At 38.6% G+C, this 27,312-nt stretch overlaps 1 protein-coding gene and 1 long non-coding RNA gene across 10 annotated transcripts in view; one reads left to right on the top strand and one right to left on the bottom strand.

Annotated features, from left to right (window-relative positions):
- Nucleotides 1–27,312, bottom strand: part of map7b (microtubule-associated protein 7b) — a 95,645-nt gene that overhangs the window by 11,327 nt on the left and 57,006 nt on the right. For 6 of the 9 annotated variants that reach the window (XM_067445604.1, XM_067445601.1, XM_067445600.1 and 3 more), the window contains exons 2-8: nt 17,249–17,371; nt 17,071–17,145; nt 6,654–6,817; nt 5,258–5,372; nt 2,592–2,702; nt 2,335–2,436; nt 1,029–1,145 (exon numbers count right to left, since the gene is read on the bottom strand). In XM_067445604.1, the coding sequence (XP_067301705.1) occupies nt 1,029–1,145; nt 2,335–2,436; nt 2,592–2,702; nt 5,258–5,372; nt 6,654–6,817; nt 17,071–17,137 (676 nt within the window). In that variant the 5' untranslated portion in view covers nt 17,138–17,145; nt 17,249–17,371. Of the gene's footprint in view, nt 1–1,028; nt 1,146–2,334; nt 2,437–2,591; nt 2,703–3,066; nt 3,242–5,257; nt 5,373–6,653; nt 6,818–17,070; nt 17,146–17,248; nt 17,372–27,312 lie in introns of those variants that run through there. The other 3 variants (XM_067445603.1, XM_067445602.1, XM_067445605.1) reach the window with 2 other exon arrangements.
- Nucleotides 7,474–9,204, top strand: LOC137079219 (uncharacterized). The gene is made up of 2 exons (XR_010905429.1): nt 7,474–7,692; nt 8,910–9,204. It is a non-coding gene; the product is annotated as an uncharacterized lncRNA (long non-coding RNA).

Consider the following 27,312-nt stretch of genomic DNA (forward strand, 5'->3'; position numbering starts at 1 on the left):
TCCCTCTATAAACAGTGTCACGCTGCAGCGCGTTGTTTAAGCGACATATACCGTTATCACGGTATCATCAAAATTCATATCATAACAAAAATAGATACAGGTATTCGGTATGAACCGTTATACCGCACAGCACTAGTCACACCTCACCAAAACTTCTCAGAGGATGGCTTGAAAGGCAATATTATTATTATTTTTTAAACATCCGAGTTATTGCAATGCTTTTAAAAACCTTTTTTAAGAAACAATTCTACCTCAACACTGGTCAGGTCTGTGACAGAACACTTCACTAGCTAGGGTGTAAAATTGAGACGTGCCACCAGACAAATGCAGGCACTTTTTGTGCAGTGTCGGGTAGGGCTGGGTATTGACACAAATTTCACAACTTGATTCACAAGCTTGCAATTCCGATGCCAGTATTTGGGATATTTATCAAGTACAACACATGACAAATTTTCTCAAGGAAAACAAATGTATTAACATCTCGGTTACGTATGTAACCCTCGTTAATGACAGACTGAACGTTCGGGCTGCACTGGAGCGACCTCACCCCCTTGCGGTAATTATGTTTTTGAATTTGTAATAAAATGGATGCAATTTGAAATCTGAGAATTTGTTTCATATGTTTGGTAACAAAGCACAAAGATTATTGTGATTTATTGGATGGGATGTGCGCTTAAATTTTGAAATCCTGAAAACGGACTATAGGAATCGTATCGGTTCGTAAAAATGAGAATTGATTAAAATCGAGAAATCTATATATTTTTTTACCCAGCCCTAGTGTCAGTTAATTTTTAAAAACCAACATGGCAGAAAAAAAGTAAGATGTCTCTCAGCTTAGCATTTAACAAGAATTTAAAGCAACAGCATATGCATAAATCAATTTCAGGTTTGTTATTTTATACATTTGAATTGGGGATAAAAGATTGCTGGTTAAATTGACAAAAAAATATTTTTACCATCCTATCTATGACCCAAAAAAAGAAAAGTATATTAGATTGTTTTATGCTGTGCATGTGTTCATGTTCTACCTGCTTCTCCAGACAAAGACATGGCACTGCGACTCCTGGCCAGGTAGGAGTGTGTTGGTGTCTGCAGTCGACTGATCACAGTATTCTCCCACGGTGTTAGAGGCATGCGACGCACACCTGGACGAGGACACAAATGCACATTTTCACTCATATGCTATCAATGTAAGTAAGAAAATAGTTGTTGTCCAGGAACAAATTAGAGCACTTGACACAGATGAATCCCATCACATGCATGCATGCATTCATAACTTCATATGCCCACAATATGTTACCCATTTGCATCATCTGCTGGTGATAGTGAATCATGCAGGTTTTATGTAAAGTGAGACAAACCAATCAAGGAAAAACAGTTAGTTACCCTAAACATAACCACTATTTGAAAGACAACATGAAAATGCAAACACAACCCATGTAATGTCTAAACAAAATAATATTTGAGGGAGGGACTTTTACCCTTCATGATTTGACTGGATTAAGCAAAGTCTGTTCTGAAATTAATATTATTTTGACCACCCTACATTAAGAGAGAAAAACTGATTTTTTTTAAAAACATGCATTGATTAATTGTGCACATTAAGACATCTATTAAAGTAAATAAATGTGTTTTGTTTTCATGTTGTCTTTAAAAAAAAAAAAGGTGGCCAACTGCTGTAGGAAAAACATGCACAGGCTAAAATATCAAAACGATATTATAGACAAATGACAGTGAAGCCCTCAAATAAAGCATGCAGCAATGCAGACAGGGTAGAACTTCTCCCCCACTATTGATATAGCAAAATAAATATCTGCAAATGTATAAACCATTTAAAACTTAAGCAAACTTTAACATGCAATATTTGTAAATACTGGAAGAGACTGCATGACTCAGGGCTCAAGACTGAAAATGACAAATTACAGAATTGCATGAATATAGACTTGCTGTTATTTTGTGTTAAGAATAAATGCGATAGCGCAACAGTTGGGTTCTGGAAGTAAAAAATCATTTTCTCCATATGGAAATAGATTTATCTATAAAAAAATACTTCCAGAACACTGAAAAACTTTGACACATCACTTCTCCAAAAGTTAGTGTACTGTGAAGAAGCAATAAGCATGTATTTTAAAGAAATTGAACATATATTTAATTAAAGTCACCTATCAAATACAAAGGTTTAGTAATTTGCCGCTAAATACATTTTATTTTTACCTGTTCATTCATTCTTTTTACTGCATTTATGATCAGTTTATTTACAGTCTGAAGCCCTGGGTAGCACAGGTTTGAACTCAGTAGGAGAGCAGAAAAGACTTCTGGATTTCTAAAATCCACCTGCTGGTTTGTCCCGAGGAATCTTCTCTCTGCATATTTGGGATTTAGATAGTGTTTTTTTTAACAAGCAAGATGACGAGAGCGATGTCTGCTTCTGTAAGGCTTGGATGGTACAGCACACAAAGACACATACACACAAAAACATCAAATATGGGTAAATTCAAAAAGGCGACCCTTGGTAAATTATTAATCTAAAAAGAGACAAGTCTTTTTGCTGTCATTGAGCAAAGTCTTGAAGAGATGGTGTGCGTGTTTACCTCTATCTGGCGAATTCAGCAAGGTGGCTGAGGAAGATGACAGGCGTTTGGAAATGACTGGATCGGTGTGTTTGGACAGATTCATAGTGGAGACTGACCTTCTGTCTGCATCTGCAAACACACAGACACAAAATGCAACATGAGATGCAAAATTTAAAGGCATAATTAAGAAAAATACATTGAAGAAAGGACTAAAAAAAGATGGGGAAGAGGGCATAAGAGGCTTTACTGAGACCTTTTCTACGGTGTATGCTTGCAGCAGCAAACAGATGCAATTTTTTGTTAAAAGTTAGTTCTGAGGGAAAGTGCTTAGCTATGTGTACTAAAGACTACTGGGGATGACAGCACCTTTGTCTGCTTAATGCTCTCCAATGGCTCAAAGCTAACAGGAAAGAAAACTAATCATTTATAGGTGATGCTACAAGTTCTAGCTAACGGTGCTAGTCGGCTGCTCTACACTGACGGTCATATTCACATGTAGAGCAAAACTGCTGCTGACGCGTCAAACTGAAAAAACCATGATAGTGCTCCAGCCCAGCTAGATCCAATGGAAAGAGAGCAGAATCATCAAAACCTGAGAGAGAGACAGAGAAGCAGTGAAAGGAAGAGGGAAGGAGAGAGAGATACAGAACCATACAGAGAGAGTGAGAGAGAGATAATGATGGAGCAGAAAATAAAGGAAACAAGGGAATGTGAAGTGAGCTCATGGCTCTGAGTCAGCAAATGTGAGCAGAGAATAAAGAAATGTGCTCTACTGCAAACATAAACCTATTCAATTTATATTTAAACAATTACTTAAAAAGGCAGTAATATTAGCTTGAAATCCTGAAAACCAGGCAAAAGTGAGGTTGTATTAGAAATGCACACTTAAAGCTACACTGTGTAACTTTTTTAGTTTATTCTTAGCTAAAATCACTTAGTTCTTTCAAAAATATATGTGCTCATTAATGTATATTTACTTCTTTCAAGTAATAATGCATTCTCGTAATTTTATAATATACCATTGAAAATACATACGTGTTGAGGGTTCGGATGGCGGTCGCCATGTTGCCCCTCCATCTTGAAAGTACATTTGCCAAAGAGGGACATACCCGTAAATTCAAGCTTCGCTTTTCGCGTTTTTACACTCGATGGCACTGTGTCGAATGTGAAGAGGGGGATTGCTTGAGGCTGCTATATGATGATGGAGGATCACTCTTAAGCCCCTTTCACACTGCACGTCGGACCCGCAATATTCCCGGAACATTGCCGGGTCGCCTTCTGTGAGAAAGCAACCACGTCCCGGAACTGATTACCGAATTCGACCTGGGTCGGGGACCTAGTAACATTGCGGGATATGTATCAAAGTCGCCAAGGAAGCGGAAAAGAGAATTAAGACGGCAACGCAACAGGCAAATCAACAAGACAAAAGTAAATATTGGAGTGGCCTTTCCAAGATAAAGAGCTCATGAGGAGCTACGATTTTAAAAAGAACGCCGACGTTGCCTGCTTTCTTCTCGACAGGTAATATTAATTCAGCCTATTTGTGTATATTGGAAGTTTTATTGTTGCTTGGCTAATTATATCATGGTGTGCTGTGCATAACACTAGAACGACATCTAGGATAGTTTTCCTCGCGTCAATGATAAAAAAGTATTTTTTACCTTGCATTGCATTATAATTTGTTTGCCTTACGCTAGTGGTGTTGTACAATATACAGAATAACGATAGCACTGATAAAAGTTACTTTACTAAGATTAGCTTGCATTCGTCTGGGAACCTGATAGCTGATGTTAGCAATGAACTGGTTAAAATTAACGAAAACGTAAAACTATTATTCATTTTACATAGATTAATTTGATCATAGATCATTTGGTAAATTAAATAACTGCAAATTATAATAGTTTTTAAAAATTACCTCATCACTTGAGCTGAAGCAACACTCGCCGAAGAGGTCGAACTGGAAGCCATGACTAAATCGGCCACCGTAGGAGTTGAAACGAAATCGAAATTGAGAGGAGCATAAACTATTATTCACTGGATGGTCATATACCTTTTCACCACTAGATGGGGGAAAATATCACACAGTGTAGCTTTAATCAAATTATTGAATTTATCTAACTGAAATCAAAATAAAAAACTGAAGTGTTAAAGTATCCCTGCAGTTTTCCAGCAAAATAATATTACTTTCATAACTAGTTTATAACTTTCTCTCTTTCACTTTCTTATCTTACAATGTTATATCTTGTTAAGATTTTTTTTTTTTTTGTATTTTACTATTGCTAAGCACCAGTACACGCAAAAAAACCCACAAAAAAAACACATGGTCTTTGGCAATAAAAATGAATCTGAAAATGTTGTTCTCCAAATTTTGCAGGCAAGGCTTGGATTTTTTTTTCTTTTCTTTTTTTTGAGAAAGAGTAGCTTGCAGGTGGAGATGTTGCCACCACAGTGTTTAAATTGGCCTCAAAACATTCCCAATATTTGAATTGTATATGATATTTTTCTCCAGTTTCATTGTCATTCAGACATAAGTTGGAAGTACAATCAAGATGAAGATGTTGAAGATGTTTCCAACCCTCTGCACATAAGACAGCATCATTTGAGGCGTCCCGAGGATGTGTAGGTTTTCCAGAATCTCTTTATATAGTATTATCACATTAATAATTCTGTGCACGTGTGTTTACCGCTGTTGTGTGAGGTGCTAACAGAGAGCGTTCCACCCCAACTCCAGCGGTTTGACTTCGGTCTTGCTCTCTGACTCCTCTCCATCGTCCTCCTGATAACCGCCTCATACCGCACCTGAAACACACACCAGGACAGTTCCTTTCCAGAGAGCATTTTATTGGGAAAACACACCCTTTTTTTATTCTGGTTTTCAATCATTTATCCTGCAGTCTATATTAATGGGATCTTTTTGCAAGTTGTATGGTTTGCCTTTATTATTTCCTTTAGTATTACAATAATAAGGAAATTGTCTCTGAACACCTTCAAAGTGATGACAATATAATGGTTCTCAACCATTATTAAGGGGGGTCTAATGCCATTTCATGCATTCAGATTTTGCACAGTTAAAGAGTTGGATTCTCATGCTAAACATGGGTAAAAACATTTTTTTTAAATGAGCCGATGGATGACAGTATTTATGTGCCAAATGCACTCCTTTAGGATGTAAAGTTTTTTTTCAAGCATAGCCCTGTATGAAGTCATAAAGGGTGGAATTGCTCGTATGGGGCACTTCTCTCGGATGTGTGTTTGGACATCAACCAGAGCGAGAGCACGTCCGTCAACAAGCTTCATTCGGTTACGGAAGCCGTTGGCAGCGCTGTCATTTTGTTTTTAGACTACAAAATCAACAATGTCACTAAGAAGTGTGTTTTTATTGTTATGAAAGGATAACCGTGTTCAGCTTCTCAAATAACCCAGCATTAAGGGAACAGTTGATGCCGTTTTGTTTTTACATAGCAGTTCTGCGTGTTTTTTTCCCCAGTCACGAGTTGAAACTGCATCAAATGTGTGTTTTCTTTGGCAATCGGCGTATAAATGCATATAACGTAAACAACACAAATGTGATTGATATAGTTAATCGAAAGTTATCCAGGGATAATGGTGTGAATGTGTGTGTGTGTGTGTGTGTGTGTGTGTGTGTGTGTGTGTGTGTCTCTCTCTTTAGCTCCGCCCACTGCACGCCTCCACAGGCTCAACTGTTTTTGGAAAGAATTGGTACAGCGTATCTATCTTTTATAAACATGATAAAACTAAAGATTCCTTTGAGATATGACAGATGCAATACTACTCTATAGGTTCTTATAACACAAAACTTTTTGTGTTATGAACCCTTTAACATAATCTTAACAATAGCATATTTTTATTACCACAGAAGTACCAGAGGTATATATCAGTTTAGATACTGTAAGAAGGCCTTCAAATATAGTCATGGGAAAACGAGGAATCAAAACTGTCAAGAACCACTGATGTGATTTACTTTAATAATGACTGATGAGAAATATAAAGAGGAATAATAAAAAGGGAGTGAATATATACAAATAGCTGAATAAATTCAACTGTTCCTGATGTTCTCACCTTCTCCTCCTCCAGTTTCTGCCGTCGTTTCTCCTCCACAGCTGCTCGTCTCCTCTCCTCCTTCACCCGTTGCTCTTCCATTCTTTTCCTGCGCTCCTCCAGCTGTCTCTCATGAAACTGTCGAGCTCTCTCCTCTCTCTCCAACCACTTCGAACCCCGTGCAGCTGCGCGCACACACACACAGACATAAAAAGACACACACACAATGAATTCCCTTTTCCAAGTCAAGGATTTTTTTCTGGCCTTATAACATAAATCCATGCCAGCTATAAATTCAGAAAGAATTTTGAATACAGTGATTCGTACTTCAACTCTAACACAACTTTTATGATGTAACTTTTGGAGGTCTAGAAATCACAACTTTTCCATTACTACTGAAAATTTCCATGACTACTGGAACACTGAAAGAAGAGGATAGATATTATTCCTAAATAGGGGGACTGTCCACCAAATATGTTCTGTTCCTTAATCCCAAAATGAAAGAGGGATCCTTGACAATGTGAGTTCAACCAGTCATAATCAAGATTTGCAAAGAGACGGTTATTGAAGGACAGGGCAGCAACTACATTGGACCTCAAAACATGGAAGAATTGTTACTAATTTCATAGAGATTGGCAGATTATAACAAGTATTTAAAGGGATAGGTCACCCAGAAATCTGTCATCATTTACTCATATTGCTCCAAACTAGACTTGCTGCGGTGGTATCAATAATTAATATAAATATAATTGAATTACACTGCATGCATAGTGTTTACTGTATGCATTAAATATAGATTTAATTCATAGTTTAAAAATGAATGGCATAGCAGTTATTTTCAAATACTCCTCGCTGCAGACTGTAGCGCGGTGACGTCACGAATATTGCGTCACGAATGTGTTAGCGCGCATGCGCAAAGTGACGTTTCGTCGGTATTTAATACGCATGCGCGCCGATGATGTCACTTTTGTGTATTCGCGCATGCGCGTACATTCATTTTCAACTTCAATCACCTGAGGATGATGTTAGCGTTCGCTCGAAAGGTATGGATTCCATGGCAGTAAGTCAATAAGCAGTGTATTTATGTTGTTTTTAACAATTGTGTGTTTGAGTTAACAGCTTTTAATTGTTAGGGATGCCATATAGAGTCATAAATGTTTAATTTATTAATGTTTATCATGTGTGCCTCTAAACAAATTAATGCTTTGAAGATGTCTTAAAATAGAGCAGAAAGACTTAAATTAATGAAGTCATGTCATTTATTGTTGCATGCATTGCAAAAATAAAATAAAAATCCAAATTTTTGTCTTGTTTTTCCAAATAGATATTTAAACATCTTTAAACAGAGATGCATTTACATGGAATGCAAATGTAAATTGGAGTCTCAAAAGAATTAATAAAATTATGGGAATTTATGTTGAAAACAAATCAAATATCTGTCTGTCTGCCTGCATGTCATGCCAGTCTGTAATGTGTCTGTCTGTCTGCATGTCATGCCAGTCTGTAATGTGTCTGTCTGTCTGTCTGTCTGTCTGTCTGTCTGTCTGTGTCTGCATGTCATGCCAATCTGTAATGTGTCTGTCTGTCTGTCTGTCTGTCTGTCTGTCTGTCTGTCTGTCTGCATGTCATGCCAATCTGTAATGTGTCTGTCTGTCTGTCTGTCTGCCTGCATGTCATGCCAGTCTGTAATGTGTCTGTCTGCCTGCATGTCATGCCAGTCTGTAATGTGTCTGTCTGCCTGCATGTCATTCCAGTCTGTAATGTGTCTGTCTGCCTGCATGTCATGCCAGTCTGTAATATGTCTGTCTGTCTGCATGTCATGCCAGTCTGTAATGTGTCTGTCTGCCTGCATGTCATGCAAGTCTGTAATGTGTGTGTCTGCCTGCATGTCATGCCAGTCTGTAATGTGTCTGTCTGTAATGTTTGTCTTGCCAAAAAAAAAAAAAAAAAAATTATATATATATATATATCAGTTTGTAAACTACTTTGAACTAATGAATCTTCAAACTTCATAGCTATTGAAACTATTTCAAACTTTCAGGCTAGGCTTTTTCAATCTAAAGTTTGTCTTGAGAATTTTTTTATCTTGTTTTTATTCTTAATAAAATAAGTCTCTTAGGTACTTTACAGACAAAGCTAATAACACTCAAGCATATCTTTGTCTAACTTCTTCCAATAATGCATTTTAAAATATTGTCCTGGTATGACCCTGTACCATGTTAATGCCGTTCTTCAAAATGATTCAACATTGTTTGTTCTATATTTTATCTAAATTAGGTGTCTAGAACTGGTGTGCATTTTCCACAGAACACAGACAAGAGTTTGGGGTGCCCTGCTCATTGACACTGTGCTTGCTCTGCACTATCGAAGGACTGCCCACCCGGGTCTGCTCCTGATGGCGGATGGGGAGACCTGTGGTGATTTCATCCAGATAACGAGGATGAGGGCTATTGCTCGGGTTGAATGTTTGTATATGTGTGTATGATAATCTGTATGTGTACATAATTCTGTAATTATAATGATAAAAGCGATGTCTGCTTTGCTTTGAAATAAAAGAAAGTTGTCACTCTTATGAGTTATAATATGGGATATAGACACTGAAAATGTACTGTATGTAATCAGTTTAACATCAAACTACTTTATTGGCATAAATGTTTTACATGCCGTATTGTCAAAGCAACAGAAACTGTCCAAAAAATATAATACACAAAAATAAAGAAGAACAATGTAGGCTACAACATAATGTGAAAATAACACATTTATACCATCTGTCATTATTTTATACAATTAATGATCTATGTACATTATGTTACTAAGGGTGGTTATTTATTTATTTAGTGATATTACTTATTTTATTTATGGTCTTAGCGTAATTAGTTTATACGTTTGTAATGCATGGGGCATGTAATTCTTGCAAGTTTCTTTGTGTGTTTGCTGTATTGAATTGGGAATTCAAATTAACAATTTTTGTGAGGCTAAAGATGAATTTCCACCTGCGTGGACAATAAAGAGTTGTATTTTAAACTACACTTAGTTTAAATAAAATACACAGCCATTACAGAGTATACTCTGTAATTCTTTATAATTATATTGTTTTACCTCAGATGGCATGGTCAAAACCAAGGATATGTGTACTCCGTTTTGCTGTTTTTTATTATTACTTTAGCGTTTTTAACATTTTATTAACCTATTAAGTCAAGTTTTCTCATGCATTTTAAAGACGTGGGACGTCAAACAAGAAATCAAAACATGTGACATCACCGCATAACGCAAATAGTACACACATGCGCTGTCACCACGTTATTGCGCATGCGTTTTAAAGATATGCGATACGTAATATTCGTGACGTATATTCGTGACGTCAGCGCGCTACAGTCTGCAGCGAGGGGTATCTCGTTATTTTTAGGTTCCTGTCACTAAACCAATATGATAAAACGCATCTGATTTCTTTCTCAAGTTTATCTCAACTGAGTTTATAACCCACTATATACAAGAATACTTGTCGAGACTTGTTTTGAGGTCATTTTGTTCAAGTGCCATTTGAATGGTGCCTTTGTTGGAAAAAGTTCGTACGTTGAGTTTACGCACAGAAAACAACGCACGATTGCGAATTTGGCCTCTTCTTGCATTCGATTGAGTGTTTTAAATTGGCAAGATTTGCAAACGTGCAAACAATAAACTTTCACTATAAAATGATTAAATGCAGTTATGTAAATCACACGTGTTCTGAACTGTGGGGCCTGGTTCATATGGATCACGGCTCAACTATTACCCCTTTTCCACCAGAATGAACCGAGTGCTAGTTCAGTTTGGCTTTCCACATGTAAGACAGCCACCGCAGAGCTAGGTCTTACGTCACTGTATACGTCTCATCTTTCTCGCTAGCGTTTTAGCAATGCTAGCGAGGCAGCGGGAAACACAAACACACCAGGCTTGTTCGAGATGCATCGGCGCTGCGCAGACTGATCCGTGTATGATATCAAAATACCGCGTGAGCGATTCAAAAGCATAAGGAGTCGTTGGCGCTCGCTCTACTTTAATGTCATACGCAATCAGTCTGCACAGCGCGCGCCGATGCATCTCGAACAAGCCTTCCCTCAGTGGCTCATGGCTTTATGATCCTACATCAGCATTAAAACGCCGCAAATCCAACGCATTCGTGCAGCTCTCCATGATTTGTATAGACGGAGATTACAATCCAGCAGCTGTTAGCTTGATTAGCTGCTATTGAAAAAATGGCGGTCACAGGTTTGTGTTCATCTTGTTGATCACGGTAACGCCGCCCCCAGCCGGTGACGCAAGCGGTTCTTACTTCTAGCCCAGCAATGTTTTGGTGTTACTTAAGAACCACTTTTCCTGGCTCGGAGCTGGTGCTTTGGCTGTGGAAACACAAAGAACCGATTTGAAACTAGGCTCTGGCTCCGATTTAGCACCAGCACTGCCTTGGTGGAAAAGGGGTATATGATCCATTGCACCCCTAACACAGAGTACCCGTGATCGCAAATCTGAGAGGTTTTGGTCCCTCCATTGAATGTCTGGGTAACCAAAAAGTTCATAAAGACATTGTAAAATGATTCCATATGAATCAAGTGATTTAATCCAAGTCTTGTGTTTTCCCCAAGGAGCACATGTGCTTGTTGAAAAATGTTGGATCACAAATTAAAACTTTAGGGGTGCAATGGAAATGTATCAAATAATGTTATTCTCCTTAATAAAGAGATACAATGAGGCATTTACAATCAAAATAATTTCATTTATCAAAATTACAAAAAGTACAGATTAATGTGCCAACACTCATAAAATCTAAATACTGAACAATATGTGTTAATATTATAATGTGTTTAGTCTTTCCTTTCTGTGACAGATCAGCCCAGAAATAATCTACAAGCGTTTACATTGAATTAAATGGCAGATAAAGTTTATTTTGTAACCAATAATATATGCACTCTAGGCACTACCATCAACAACATATTACAATATAATATCATATAAACACCACCAAGTCTATTCAGTATTTGATTACAAACTGCTCGGAAACTGAGCCTGTAGAATAAGCTGTAACACAATTTCTGTTTTTTTCATCCCCAAATTTAAGAAATCTAGAAAAATGTGTCATAAAATTAAATATCAAAATATTGATTTTTGTTTTTTTAAAGCTAAATACAATTCCCAGACAAATCACAAATGTGAGTAAAAAGCTCATTCTGTCGAGCATTTACATATGCTAAACACAGAAGCTTGTGCATACATCACACGCTAGAACAGCAGCCATATCACCCTGTAGCCCAAGACTGGTTTCCCACTGAAGCTAAGCAGGGCTGAGCCTGGTCAGTACCTGGATGGGAGACCAACTGGGAAAACCAGGTAGCTGCAGGTAGAGGTGTTAGTGAGGCCAGCAGGGGGTGCTCACCCTGTGGTCTGTGTGGGTCCTAACACCCCAGTATAGTGATGGGGACACTATACTGACAAAAGAGCACCGTCTTTCGGATGAGACATTAAACCGAGGTCCCGACTCACTGTGGTCGTTAAAAATCCCAGGACGTCCTTTGGAAAAAGAGTAGGGGTTTAACCCCGGCATCCTGGCCAAATTTGCCCATTGGCCTCTGTCCTTCATGGCCTCCTAATCATCCCCCTCTCCTGATTGGCTTCATCACTCGGTCTCCTCTCCACCAATCAGCTGGTGTGTGGTGAGCGTTCTGGCGCAATATGGCTGCCGTCGCATCATCTTGGTGGTGGTTGAGGAGATTCCCCCCTTCAATGTAAAGCGCTTCGAGTACCTTGAAAAGCGCTATATAAATCGAACACATAGAACAAACTTCACTGGTTTTTGTGCATCATGCAAACACGTAAGCGTCCATGTTCACCATATGCGATGTGATCTACGTATGTGTGCCAGTGTAAATAAAAGCCTAAATTAACTTCAATCATATGGATTTATTTTATGATGACCTTTTTTGATCTTAGTTTTGGTTGCCAGGACTTTCAATGGAAGGACAGAAATTTCTCAGGTTTCTTTCAAAATATCTACATTTAAGTTTCAAAGATTAACCAAAGTCTTATTTTGGAATAACAAGACAGTGAGTAAATCATGACGGAAAGTTAAATTTTTGGGTGAACTATCCTTTTAAACTTAAAGTTGCAAAAAAAAATAATGGCAGTTTAATGCTAAAAGCTATGACAGAAGGTGGAAGAGAACAAATAATAAAAAATGGCAGATAACAATAAGATAGCAGATAGTCAACATTGTGGATTATCAATTTAATTTGCAACCAAGCACTCCAGTAATCTAAAGCAAGCCAAATTAATCCACCAATCTCTCCCTGGCCTCTGTCTTGGCCTCTTACCCCTTACATAAAAACTGGGTGTCCTGGTAACCACCTTGCCAAGAGTTTACATAACAACTGGACCTCGCCACAGCAACCTGCCCCTTCAAGTCAGTCATGCAGTCACAAACAGAGGAGAACAGACACAAGAAAGATGGGTAAAAAAAAAATAAAGTAACGATCAGGGAAAAGTGCAAAAAGTGTAACCCTGGGTTTTACATGGTGAGGGAGGTTTAATTTGACAAACTCACATGTGATGACACATTCAAACAACTCACAGGAACAACAAGAACAACAGGTGAACATCTAACTTTGCTTTTACACTGAACTGATCATCCATTACAACTCTCACTAAAGGGTTAGTTCACTCCCCTAAAAATTGTGTCATTAATTACTCACCCTTATGTCGTTCCAAACCCGTAAGACTTTCATTCATCTTCAGTAAACAAATGAAGATATTTTTTATGAAATCTGAGAGCATTCTGTACTCTCTAATGACTATCTCCAGTTCATAACATAATAAATGTAGGCTTTTATTCACATATAAACATTGATCAGTGAACATAAACAAAAGCTCAACCAAACCTGCTTGACATCTCTTAACAACACGAGAATGAACCTCATTGGTTCTTGCTGAAGCTCAAACTTGATGCGTAACACAAAAATGAATCTCATTGGTTCTTGCTGAAGCTCAAACGTGATGCGTAACACGAGAATGAACCTCATTGGTTCTTGCTGAAGCTCAAACGTGATGCGTAACACGAAAATGAACCTCATTGGTTCTTGCTGAAGCTCAAACGTGATGCGTAACACGAAAATGAACCTCATTGGTTCTTGTTGAAGCTCAAACGTGCTGCAAAACACGAGAATGAACCTCATTGGTTCTTGCTGAAGCTCAAACGTGATGCGTAACACGAGAATGAACCTCATTGGTTCTTGCTGAAGCTCAAACGTGATGTGTAACATGGAAATTAACCTCATTGGTTCTTGCTGAAGCTCAAACGTGATGTGTAACATGAGAATGAACCGCATTGGTTCTAGCTGAAGCTCAAACGTGATGTGTAACATGGAAATTAACCTCATTGGTTCTAGCTGAAGCTCAAACGTGATGTGTAACACGAGAATGAACCGCATTGGTTCTAGCTGAAGCTCAAACGTGATGTGTAACACGAGAATGAACCTCATTGGTTCTAGCTGAAGCTCAAACGTGATGCGTAACACGAGAATGAACCTCATTGGTTCTTGCTGAAGCTCAAACGTGATGTGTAACATGGAAATTAACCTCATTGGTTCTTGCTGAAGCTCAAACGTGATGTGTAACATGAGAATGAACCGCATTGGTTCTAGCTGAAGCTCAAACGTGATGTGTAACACGAAAATGAACCTCATTGGTTCTTGCTGAAGCTCAAACGTGATGCGTAACACGAGAATGAACCTCATTGGTTCTTACTGAAGCTCAAACGTGCTGTGTAACAAGAGAATGAACCTCATTGGTTCTTGCTGAAGCTCAAACGTGATGCGTAACACGAGAATGAACCTCACTGGTTCTTGTTGAAGCTCAAACGTGCTGCGTAACACGAGAATGAACCGCATTGGTTCTTGCTGAAGCTCAAACGTGATGCGTAACACGAGAATGAACCTCATTGGTTCTTGTTGAAGCTCAAACGTGCTGCAAAACACGAGAATGAACCTCATTGGTTCTTGCTGAAGCTCAAACGTGATGCGTAACACGAGAATGAACCTCATTGGTTCTTGCTGAAGCTCAAACGTGATGCGTAAACACGAGAATGAACCTCATTGGTTCTTGCTGAAGCTCAAACGTGATGCGTAACACGAGAATGAACCTCATTGGTTCTTGCTGAAGCTCAAACGTGTTGTGTAACATGAGAATGAACCGCATTGGTTCTTGCTGAAGCTCAAACGTGATGCGTAACACGAGAATGAACCTCATTGGTTCTTACTGAAGCTCAAACGTGCTGCGTAACACGAGAATGAACCTCATTGGTTCTTGCTGAAGCTCAAACGTGATGCGTAACACGAGAATGAACCGCATTGGTTCTAGCTGAAGCTCAAACGTGATGCGTAACACGAGAATGAACCGCATTGGTTCTTGCTGAAGCTCAAACGTGATGCGTAACACGAGAATGAACCGCATTGGTTCTTGCTGAAGCTCAAACGTGATGCGTAACACGAGAATGAACCTCATTGGTTTTCACATGCCAAGTGACCATGCTTGAGCTTCCATTTACCACAACTGATGTGTGCGTTAATGAATGTTTATATATGAAGAAAAGCCTAAATTAAATCTGTTCATCATAAAGCAATCATGTTTCTTCAGAAAATCTAGACTAAACTGCTCAATTCAAATGAATTAGTTGTACGATCTCTTTATGAACTTTTTGAAGCATCAAAGTGTGGTAGTTGCATTTTTGTAATCAAAAATATCTTAATTTGTGTCTTACAGGTTTGAAATAGTAAACCACTACAACTCTTAACACTATGAAATCAAAACTGACCCTATTTACATCTTAATCCGCTCTTAAGTCAAGTCAGCATTCCCACATTTCAGTCACGTACTGTGAATGAAGACAAACCATGAAGAAAGCACTACTTATTTATAATGTTTATGAGATGACAGTCTTGCATAACTAAATAAAATTTCCCATCATTCTCTGATGTAGCACAATAATGATTTTAAAAAAAACAAAGCATGAATAACACCAAACATGCATACTTGGTCCTTCGTTTTGCACCACTAACGCCGCATTCACACGGGGCGTAGGCGTTAACGCTTCCCATTTACTTTGAATGGGTGACATCATCCGTTGCCGAACTGAATTGTGGGTTCCGTCGCGGCGCTTCACTCGCGTTGCAAGCGGCAAAAGTTGAAGATTTCTCAACGTTTCAAGCACCAGCGCAGTCGTCATCCAATCAGATCGGCGTATGCAAATATCCTACAGCAGACTCTAGCCAATTGCGTTCATTACTGCTCCGTGAACCATCCAGACGCAGCTCCCGGACCACTATGTGATATTCTTCCCGCTGTCGGCACTTTTTCAGGATATAATGTACTTAACAGCTTCGTGCACCTGTGCAGTGCACTGACAACAACTACACGGGCAATCCCACTCACGCATACAACCAAATCGGCATCCATTTCATCTCACATACCCCTTTTCCACCAGAATGAACCGTGTGCTAGTTCAGAGCCCGTGCTAGTGTCAGTTCTAAGTTGGTTCGACTTGAGAGCCTTTATGAACCGGTTTGGCTTTCCACATGTAAGAGAGCCACCGCAGAGCTAGGTCTTACGTCACTGTATACGTCTCATCTTTCTCGCTAGCGTTTTAGCAATGCTAGCGAGGCAGCGGGAAATACAAACACACCAGGCTTGTTCGAGATGCATCGTCGCTGCGCAGACCGATCCATGTATGATATCAAAATACCGCGTGAGCGATTCAAAAGCATAAGGAGTCGTTGGCACTCGCTCTACTTTGATGTCAAACGCAATCAGTCTGCACAGCGCGCGCCGATGCATCTCGAACAAGCCTTCCCTCAGTGGCTCATGGCTTTATGATCCTACATCAGCATTAAAACGCCGCAAATCCAACGCATTCGTGCAGCTCTCCATGAATTGTATAGATGGAGATTACAATCCAGCAGCTGTTAGCTTGATTAGCTGCTATTGAAAAAATGGCGGTCACAGGTTTGTGTTTATCTTGTTGATCACGGTAACGCCGCCCCCAGCCGGTGACGCAAGCGGTTCTTACTTCTAGCCCAGCAATGTTTTGGTGTTACTTAAGAACCACTTTTCCTGGCTCGGAGCTGGTGCTTTGGCTGTGGAAACACAAAGAACTGATTTGAAACTAGGCTCTGGCTCCGATTTAGCACCAGCACTGCCTTGGTGGAAAAGGGGTAACAGACTAGCTGTCATAAAAAGGCGCTTTTTTGTGTTGTGTTTTGGTCCAAGCGGCAAGTTAATGTGATTGACGCCTATGGAAAGTCCCCACAATTCACAAAAACACAACTCTGTGTGTGTGTGTGTGTGTGTGTGTGTGTGTGTGTGTGTGTGTGTGTGTGTGTGTGTGTGTGTGTGTGTGTGTGTGTGTGTGTGTTACCATTCTGCTTCTCCAGCTCCTCCCTCCGTTCACGGGCGAGTCTCTGCCTTTCATCGATCTTCTGCATGAGAGGCTCTGCAAACACACGCACACAAATGTTGGATGAGCTCTGGCAGTAAAGCTGGGAGATGTTTGCATAATATACAGCTAAGAGTAGTGCGCATGCTGTGTGTCTGACCTGGTCTGGTAACGATGTGTATCTCTGTAGGGCTGGGAACGGTGTAGGTGTACTGTCCAGAGGCAGATGAGTCCGGTCGACCCCATGACGACTTTTCATCTGATCTGAGAAGGTAGTCAGAGCCTGAATGACACAGACGGAGACAAGAGGGAAAAACCCGAGCTGTTTATTCATCACTATATCTCAGACTGGAGAAGAGAAAGTGAAAATACAAACCGTGTCATTTCTTTTTAAAACATCTCGAGATTTCGCTATCAATCGTATTGGTGGTCTGGTCTTAAGACAACATATAATTTACAAAGAGGATATAATGGGAATTAATAATTTATTAATATAAAATATTAAAATAATAATTATATATTTTAAATAAATAATCATAAATATTTTATTAATATCATTTGCTTAAATTCTTGATATGCAAATTGTAACTAAGGAAATATTTTTAAAACTTTAACAAACCGTAAACATACTTTGGTATCAAAGTTATCATGACCACCATAAAGAGTATTTTTATACAGTTTGTAAGGTTTTACATAGACAAACACTAGTCGATTTTTTTCTTTTTTTATTTGCAGTGATATACACAAAACATTGTATTAAAGAAGTTTCAAAAAGCAAACGTGTGCTCTACTCTTCATCATATTGATGTACTTAAGGACCTGAAATCTTTCCCCCTCAAACACTTTTAGGACGTGACTGTAAAGAGGTTTATGACCTCACAGATCTCAGCCTGGGCGTTAAAAAACAGATGTCAAATAGGCTTGTGAATCAATGGGTAAACATATAAAATGTATGGCTTGAGAAGGTTTAAGACTGTACAGACAGACTGTATTTGTTGTGTCACTATAATCAGGTGTCCACATCTGCAAGCATCCTGTGATGAGTGACAGATACTGAAGCAAACAGCACAGTGTCAGAATCAGCAATCTGGTTAAACAGTTATTGATTCTTGCACTAAAACCAATCAGTCTCCTGCTGTGTGCGGAATCTCGCACACCAATCAACAGTTACGTTTCATTTTTATACATAATGCTTATAAAACGTATACAGAAATTGCAGATGAGGTCAGGCGTCTTATTTCAGAATAATATCCCAAATAAAGATGTAGCAAATGAGATACAACAAAGCTAGCAATGAGATTCAAAGTCAAAAAAAAGGAAAAGGAAACCTTCTACCATCCTTTACATGACATCACTCACAGGCTAGCATGTATTATTGCTCCCACAAATACTGATCTTTAAAGAGTGCTACCCATAATTCCACTGTGGGGGAGGAAGGGATAAATAAGCTATGGGCAGATGGCGAGTCTAGACGAGAAGGGAATAGATAAAGGACAAAACGATAACAACAAGCAAAGTCAAGAGTCAATGCCTTTTAGCAAAAGTCATTGACGACTTGCAACAAAAACAAAACACCCCATTCTTCGCGATAAAATATTAGTTTCATGATGTGGAAAACAAACGGAATTTCACAATCCAATTACAAAAAAATGGAATTTACTATGGAATGTCACAGAGTTAATTTTTGATGAACAAAATCAAAAGTAGGGCCGTACAAATCGAATCGCAGTTTGGAAAAGCGTGAATATTAAACCAGTAAAAAGCTATTTAAATATAAATGTTCAGCGTGTCTCTCAGAGCAGCGGTGGAGATGATGAATTCAGAGTTCACTTCATTAACATTTCACAATTTTATTTGATAAATGAAAGTGACTTTTGTCAAATACACACAGGAACATTAAGTCTTCACTACAACTAGGGTTGTGACTAGGGCTGGGCGATATGGAGCAAAAAATATATCTCGATATACGATATATATCTCGATATCTTTACAGGAAAAATAACCCACTAAAAACTACAGCAAAAACAAATATGCCAAATATCATAAAGTCATAATATTTTTATTGAAGTGCAAAGAGGTAGTCAGTTCATGTAGGAACAAAGTTCTTTTGACATAAAAGACATTTACATTAAAAACATTACACCGCATCTAAACCGGACGCGGCGGCTAAAAGCAGTCCACACTGGACGTGACAAAACGGCCGCTGCAAAGCATTTCTCATTTGTGTCAGCACGTCATAAATAGAACAAGGCATCAATCGCTCGCGACGCATCAAGAGATTCACTGATTATAAGCGGTTCTATTGTCTTATGGAAAATATACACTCTCTTCCAAAACCTAGTGAGCTACCTACAGAGACAGCATTTTAAGACATCGTAGGCACACTCCTGATGAAAAGAATGCCCCTAGAGCACTACAAATCAGTGAATAATTCCTTGACAGTTTGACAGATGCTGTCGGTACAGACACCTGATTATGTGTCAGAACCAAGCGTGCCACACGAGTCCTGAAAAGTAAAGCCAGAGCACCTCGATCGCTATTGAGTTGAGTGAGTTTTTTGATGCTATAAAAACAGGGGTGTGACATTATGATCAACAGCTGTGATTGACAGCTTCTCTGAGCAAAGTAACCACTGAGGAACCAACAGACATTTTTCGGGAACTTTGGGAGGGGATTGGAGCTTTAACTTTAATTTCTAAATTTCCATAATTGTTTATTTGACAAAAAGTTGTTATGTGCGAGTGTGAGCGGGACCTTGATATCGTGGCTCCACTTTGCGCTCATTAATGCGCAGACTCTGGCTCCAAGTTCAGCGCAATATTTGGACACTAGCGGCTTCATTTACTTCAACAGAAGAAAGTCAATGTTTTTTTTACAGTCTATGGTTAGAACAAAGCTATTGTGATATTATTCAATCTATTTCTGTGTGCGATCCCAGAGGAGATGGAACTGAAACGGCCGTCACTTGCTCTAGATTCCAGGACAATGTTGCTCCTGATTTATCCCAGGCCAAACTCCGTCTGACCTAATTTACCCTCCTACCAAACATACAGGATATCACCTTTCTGAGATAAACAATGGGCAAGGTCTCAAATGATTACTGAGGGTAATTTCTGAAATTATTATATTCCATTAAAAGGGACATTGATGAAATTCTTCATGTTTATATTTCGGTCAGTCAGAATAACCTCAGTTTCCACCAGCCCTGAACAGACACAGACACACAGACACACAGACACACAGACACACAGACACACAGACACACAGACACACAGACACACACACAGACAGACACACACACAGACACACACACAGACACACACACACACACACACACAGACACAGTACTACAGTAACACAATCTAATCTAAAGTTGTCAGTTCTCTACTGAGACTTAAAACGCAGAAAGCACATTTATAAATCCCTAAGAGAATGTAAAACCTAAAAAAATGAGTATGTGTGTGTGTGTGCGTCTAGCTGTGGCTCATTACTTGACGGTGAGGGAGACTCAGTGGCGTTTAACCCAGAAATTACCCGACAGTGAATCACAAGCCCAAGCGATCGGATACAGACACATTGTGCTGTGCTACTCTCAATGCAAGTTTGTACGCACATAAACCTGCAAAAGACAATCCAAACACATATGCTACAATCACTGCACCTCAAATGGTTTGATCTTTGTTAAATGTCTCTTAACGGAAGCTAAATGTGGTTGAAATATATATGCACCATCTAAACAAACCTCAGGCTATTGTGGGGGTGAGACTTTAACATGACACCGTGGGGTGTGTTTGTGTGAACACCTGATTATGCTTTTTTTGTGGCTTGCTAATAAAGGCTTTTCATTTGAGCCATAGCATTTACTCAAATGCCCAAGGGTTGCAAAAACAATCAAATCTCAGAATAAAGTCAATGTTAACTAGTATATACATTCTTTTCAGATGACAAAAGATAGGTCTATGTATATCAAATCTTTTCTCTCAAGATTCGACATAAAATGCATAAACGGGGCCCCTTCTAGCAGGTTTTGGACACTTTCCTTTTTGAATTTTCTCTTCATTCCTGCACAGAACATAAAATGGTACCAGCTCATGAACCTTTGGTCTGAGGCCCATGCCTGATTAGCTTACTAATCTGTGTCCTGAATGCCGGGCTGAACAGGCTGGTTAAGTATATAGTGACGGCAGAACAGAATAAACAGGAAGAGTATACAGACACCAACCACCCACAGCAGCAAACAGCATTAATGAAATCAAGATCTTAAACTAGTTACACAAACTTCTGAACAATTGTTTAGCCAACAAATACACAGAATGCTAATGATAAGCAGGGCTCAAGATGTGACGGCTTACAGGCTTTAAGGGGTGGTATATTTATATAACCTAATATAAACAAAAGAGCAAAAATCTCTAATAAGACACTTTATATATGTTAATGCTATATATATATAACTGTTTATGTTCACTAACATGGACACAAAGGTATGTGTATTTAACTGTATTCAAGCCCAATTAGTTAATTTCTCACACACATTAAGAGCAGTAGCTTTATGTCACGCATGTCTCAGACAGCACTGAGAAATATACTGAAATTAGTTGTCTTTTGCTGCTAATTGTGCTTAAACCATTTAAAAACACTTGTTTTTAAAATCGCAGTGCTAATGATAAGCTTTTGGTGACCGCGCAGCACTGCAACATCACATGAGCATAAGCGCGATAAAAACGATAGTCTAAAATCTCTACCGGTTAATCATGTCTACCAGTATATCACCCACCCCTAGTGTGCGGACAAGTAGACTACTATGTAGAAGGAGGATTTAAGGAAATGTTCTCCCTTTGGGCTCTGATAACCAAATAAGAACAAACAGAGTGATATGCAAACTAAAACACAAATACAGGAACACATGCGGTGTGATGCTCTAGAAGTGGTCTTATTTTCTACTCCAGTCAAGGTTGTTCATCTTGGCTCTGCTGTGAATGGTTTCCATGCCAGTGTGGGCAGTGAAGCAGAACTGCTGGAGTCAGAGTGAAGCTGAGGTCCGAAGACAAAGCATCAGATAAATACTATGTAAATCAGGAGCCTGTTTTTGTTACACAAGATAATACATGAAGGGAGGAAGATAAAACTAACTAGACAATTGTGTATGTGCTGCAAAATAACATGGACAACATCCCAATTTGCACACAAATAATATCTGAGATTAGGATTAATGCGTCACAAATAACAGCATGCTGAAAGTAGCATTGCAAAGGAATATAGTGTCCAGGAGTGTCAGTTTTCCCAGGTGTAGATGATACAACTTTAAAGGTGCCCTAGAATGAGATGAAACAATATGTTAAATTGTTCTCTGATATATACATAGAGGGTATGCGGCTTATTTACGGACAAAAAATGTCCAGATACAGTTTTACAGGGCCATTTACAACCCTAGAAATTGTCCTTAGGATGTAATGCGCCTTTTTGCCTTATTTGGAAGGGTCATGAATATTAATGTTGAGTAGGGCTGCAGCTATCGATTCTTTTTGTATTCGACTGATTCATCGATTAATCAGATAATTATTACTTTTTTCTTTATCAAAGAGCAATGCTAAATATATAAGTGAAAATAATATAATAAGACAGGTATCTTAAAATTAACATCTAATTTGTTTTATTGCTGAAATTGCATAAATGAATAACTGTGAAACTAAACAAATTTAATGCATACAATTGATATAAAAATCTATTTAAAATTACTTTAAAAAGGTAAACATAGTTCAATCTAAAACTAAACCTACAACCAATAAACCACAATAATAGTAATATAATTAACAGTAATGCCTAAACATTGTATTTATTTTGTGCAAATTAACTTTCAAGTTTCAGCTTCAGCTCAGGCATGACATAAGCCTTTACTGTCTTCTGGAGGCTTTGTGGCTTTTGAAAAAAGCTAAAAATATTGGATAGGAAGGAAACTATAAGAACGAGAGTAGAGATGCGTGGATCAGCTCTAACGTCACCGAATCAGCTGTTAAAAACAAACCACCCACACCCAATCGTCACAAATTCAAATCATCAGTGTTAAGCATATTATCGTCACGTATTAGCTACACTGAAGTAGGTTGCTTTAAAAAACAAAAATGACAAAAATTGGCGAAATTACATTTCTTAACCTAAACCAGGGTTGACAATAGGCTACATCACATGGAGGAGTAGCCACTGGAGTGTGAGCAAACGCGAGAGATGCGTTTGTATTCAGTTCAGACAAAGTACATCACACATACAGATGTACATTTTGAGCTAATCATTCATCATTGTAACACAGCTTGTTTTATTAAGTTAGTAGCTTTAAATATGATTAAAATGTGATATTTAAATTACACAAATCAATGAAAGCACGCAGCTTTGAAAGCACGAGCGCTGCGCGTCTCACACACACACACACACACACACACACACACACACACGTTACAGCATGTTCTGATGTTTGTTGCGTCTAGCGTTGAGAACATTTTAATGGTGTATATAGAAGATATTATCAAGTATATATAAAGTCTCATTTATCACACACACACACTGTTCTGTTTCGAGTTGCTCGGATCTCCTCAGCTGACGCACGAACTGCCGCAAATTAAACTTAAATGTTCAGCGTTGCATCCTGAAGCCCACACAGTTGTCTTCATTTAAAAATAGCGAGACTAAGTTGTATTACCAGTGCTGATGCCACTCTCTCGCATTGCGGTCTTTGATCTTGACATGATCTGAAAACTAAAGTTTAGAATGACACATATTCATTGCGTTTTACCACGAAATAGAGTTCCATTTATTAAAATGAAAAACGCATTAATGATTTCGCTCATCCATCCGAAATTTTTGGGATGTTTACCTACCTGAACCACAGATATAACTGCAATCCGTGCATTCTCTAAGTCCTTCCTTACACAAAAAAATTCTGCAACATCCGTGTGTAGTCAAATAGACTAAACAAAGCGTTGAGGCAAATGATTTTGCCTCGAGGTTTATTTGAATTCGATTAACTCAAGTTATCTGATGAATCGTTTCAGCCCTAATGTTGAGCTCTGCTCTGATTGGCTTATTTCAAAAGCTTATACAAGTTCAGTGAAGCGGCTCGTAAGTCCTGACAGAACACAGACTGACTGAATAACACTAGGCAGAACATCTCAAATTGAGAATGCTGAAATGCAGCTAACTTGTTTATTGGTGTTTTCAGAGATTATTTTTTAAACTTCATTTTAGACTCGTCTTTTTTCGTCAACGATATTGCATGTCTATATAATGTTAGTCACAATGAAGGCTACGCAGTGACTGTGATGTACTCTGAAATACAAGCATGCAAAAACATACTTCAGTTCTCAAAAATATAAATATGTCAAATGGATCAAGTGAGCGATCTGTAAGCAACTAAACTAACATAGTATGACATATGTATATATCTAAGGTTGTATTTTGTATACAAAATAATATTAACCTTTGTCATTAGACACTCTATTTAGTTTTGTATGGTACTTGAAGTGTCCTGTTGTTACTGTGCTAGCATCTTGCGTCATCTAGACAATGATTCTGTCTCTCTTAGAAACTTTCAATTGAATCAGAAAATGTTTAGCGAATCAATAAGTGGATAAATCACTTCTTACTGCTTGCAGGAATATAGTTGGAATTACCCCTTTCTTCAGTTTTAGACGCTGAGCGAAGCTTGCTTGATATTGTCCCAGGTTAGAAAAACTGTCCGCGGTTAAATGTGCCAAGCAAACAAATGATTTTGAATTAAATTGTTGTGGTATCCGATTATAATAAACATCAACCATGACTGTTGACATTTTTTATCTCGGGGAAGGGTATGAAAAGTCCTCACATCCCCTGCACAGCCTGGAACATGACATTTGTGTCCATGACCTGCCGTTTTCGCTATCCTCGCATGACGCTTGTTTACCTGCAGAACTCCCGATGATTCGGCTGCGCAGTTCTGCCTGACGTTGAACTGATGTGCTGATATGCAAGTGTTAGGGGCGTCCATATTAAATGATTACCAGCGATTGTGTCACAGTTGGTGTTATGTTGAGATTCGGCTATTTTTCCGCGATGTTTTTCATGCAAGAGATTTACATAAGAAGGAGTAGGCAATGGTGTTTGATAGGGCTGTCATTTTTTAAAAGAATCTAATCTAAAAGAATCTAATTCGAACGGATATCAAATATCAAGCAATATATTCGAATATCTACGCCCACACACACACACACAAACAAAAAAACGGACCCCGCCATAACAGAGATTCAATCACAAATGCATTAACAGTCTGACAGTCATAAACAGGACTCAGGCCACAGCCTGTGTGGAAAAATAAATTGTTAACTTAATGTTTGAAACAGCAGGTTATTAACTTAATCGATATGAAGAGCCACTATACAATCGTCACAGCTTTCAGTTTGTCTACCGCATCAGATATCGACGCCGTCCTCTCCAGCAGCTGGAATTTGTTTACGGATTCCATAGCAACTCTCAACGGCCACCAGGACTTATACGGTTTTATAAAAGCTATTTATGTGTTGTAAAGTGTAATAATCATCTCACATCAGAAAAAATTAATTCTAATGTCAGGCGCAGCTGAAGTAGTTGTTTGCTTACATAGGTAGGTTTAGGACAGTGTCATTATGCCAACATTATTTTCACAACTTCTTACGAAATAAAAAGTTTTAAAAAATTTACTTTCATCTCGTCAACATGCTTGGTGCATGTGAGCGCGGCATTTTCATTCAGATTGGACTTTTAAACCGATTACAGAGCTCCATATAAACGCACCCGACTGTAAAAAATTGCGCTACATGGCACTTTAAAAACCGAATAGTTTATTTATAGTTCGATTCCGGATATTTCCATCATTTTCGAATGCATATTCGAATATCGAATAAAAAGTGACAGCCCTAGTGTAGGTCACAGTATGTGATGTCCATGTACTGAACTCTTATTATTTCACTATGGCAAGGTTAATTAAATGTTTCATTCTAAGGCACCTTTAAGGGCAAAGGTCAGAGTTGAGCTGACCTTGAGTTCAATTGTTTGTGAGCAGACACTGAAATCAAATGCGGCCAATAACACGTCCCCACCACTACTAGTCAGCACGTTTTTAATCCAGGTAAATGGAAAAATGTCTTCATGTGGCACAATCCCGTTTACAAACACAACACAGAATCCAGCAGGACAGGGGCACCTTCTGTTTGATTAATGTGACAAACTAACACAACTAAACACAGTATTAGTATCCCATACATTGATTTATTTGTGGCGGCATGCTAGAATATAAACATTGCCACAAATAGATTTCAGTGCTTTCCATTCATTAACTGGACTAGTGGCCCGAAAATATATATTTAAACTTCTCATAATAACATAAAAGCTCTTTAAATGTTGTGTTTTGCGCCATTGCTGTCAAACAAACTAAAAGCGTGATAAGGCTTTGTGTCCTTATCAAGAGACTGCCTGTTTGCTCTGCACAAAGAGAACTCTTTTTGCAAAGAGAACTTTGTGTGCACTTTGCTCACGCGATCAGCACACCGGTTCACAGTGAATGAATGCAGTGAATACCATCTGTGCATACAGCATAAGTGTATTTGGGAATGTAGTTGACACCAGTTATGCATTATTTTCACATTTACATATTTGGAGATTACACTAGATTTGTAATGAGATTGTTTTCCATCAAAATAAAAGCTTGACTGCAATTTCAGGGCTCCAGACTGCAGGATTTTGCAATGTTTTTTTCCTGCTGATGCGGCATAATTTAGCTTGAGGTCACACCTGTTGCCACCATCACAGTGCCCAAATGATAAGAGCAGCCATTTCTGTTACAAATGAGAAACATCAATCGGCAAACGAAACGAAAGCGGAACAGAACTACGCTACTCGTTTGAGCTCAAATAATAATAGTGTGAGCTCATACACGGCCGATCTCGATCATGCGACACAGTTACTACACAGTGCAGGAAGATCCAGTAAAAAAAACACTTAAATTTGCCACAGAATTAACAGATTTATTGGAAAGCGTTCAGCGCAGAATTCTCTGTTATTAACTATATCTGATCAAACAGCGCTGACATGGAAACCAGGAGAAACATTGTGCCATGAACCAAGTTCTGCTCCATTGGGCACGCACTGTCATTCATTGACATGCATAGACAAAACACGTGCTGCTCACGCTCCACTGGCACTTGCTGCAACATTCAAATCTGT

This window comes from Pseudorasbora parva, chromosome 6 (genome assembly GCF_024679245.1).
Source record: "Pseudorasbora parva isolate DD20220531a chromosome 6, ASM2467924v1, whole genome shotgun sequence".
Lineage (NCBI taxonomy): Eukaryota > Metazoa > Chordata > Actinopteri > Cypriniformes > Gobionidae > Pseudorasbora > Pseudorasbora parva.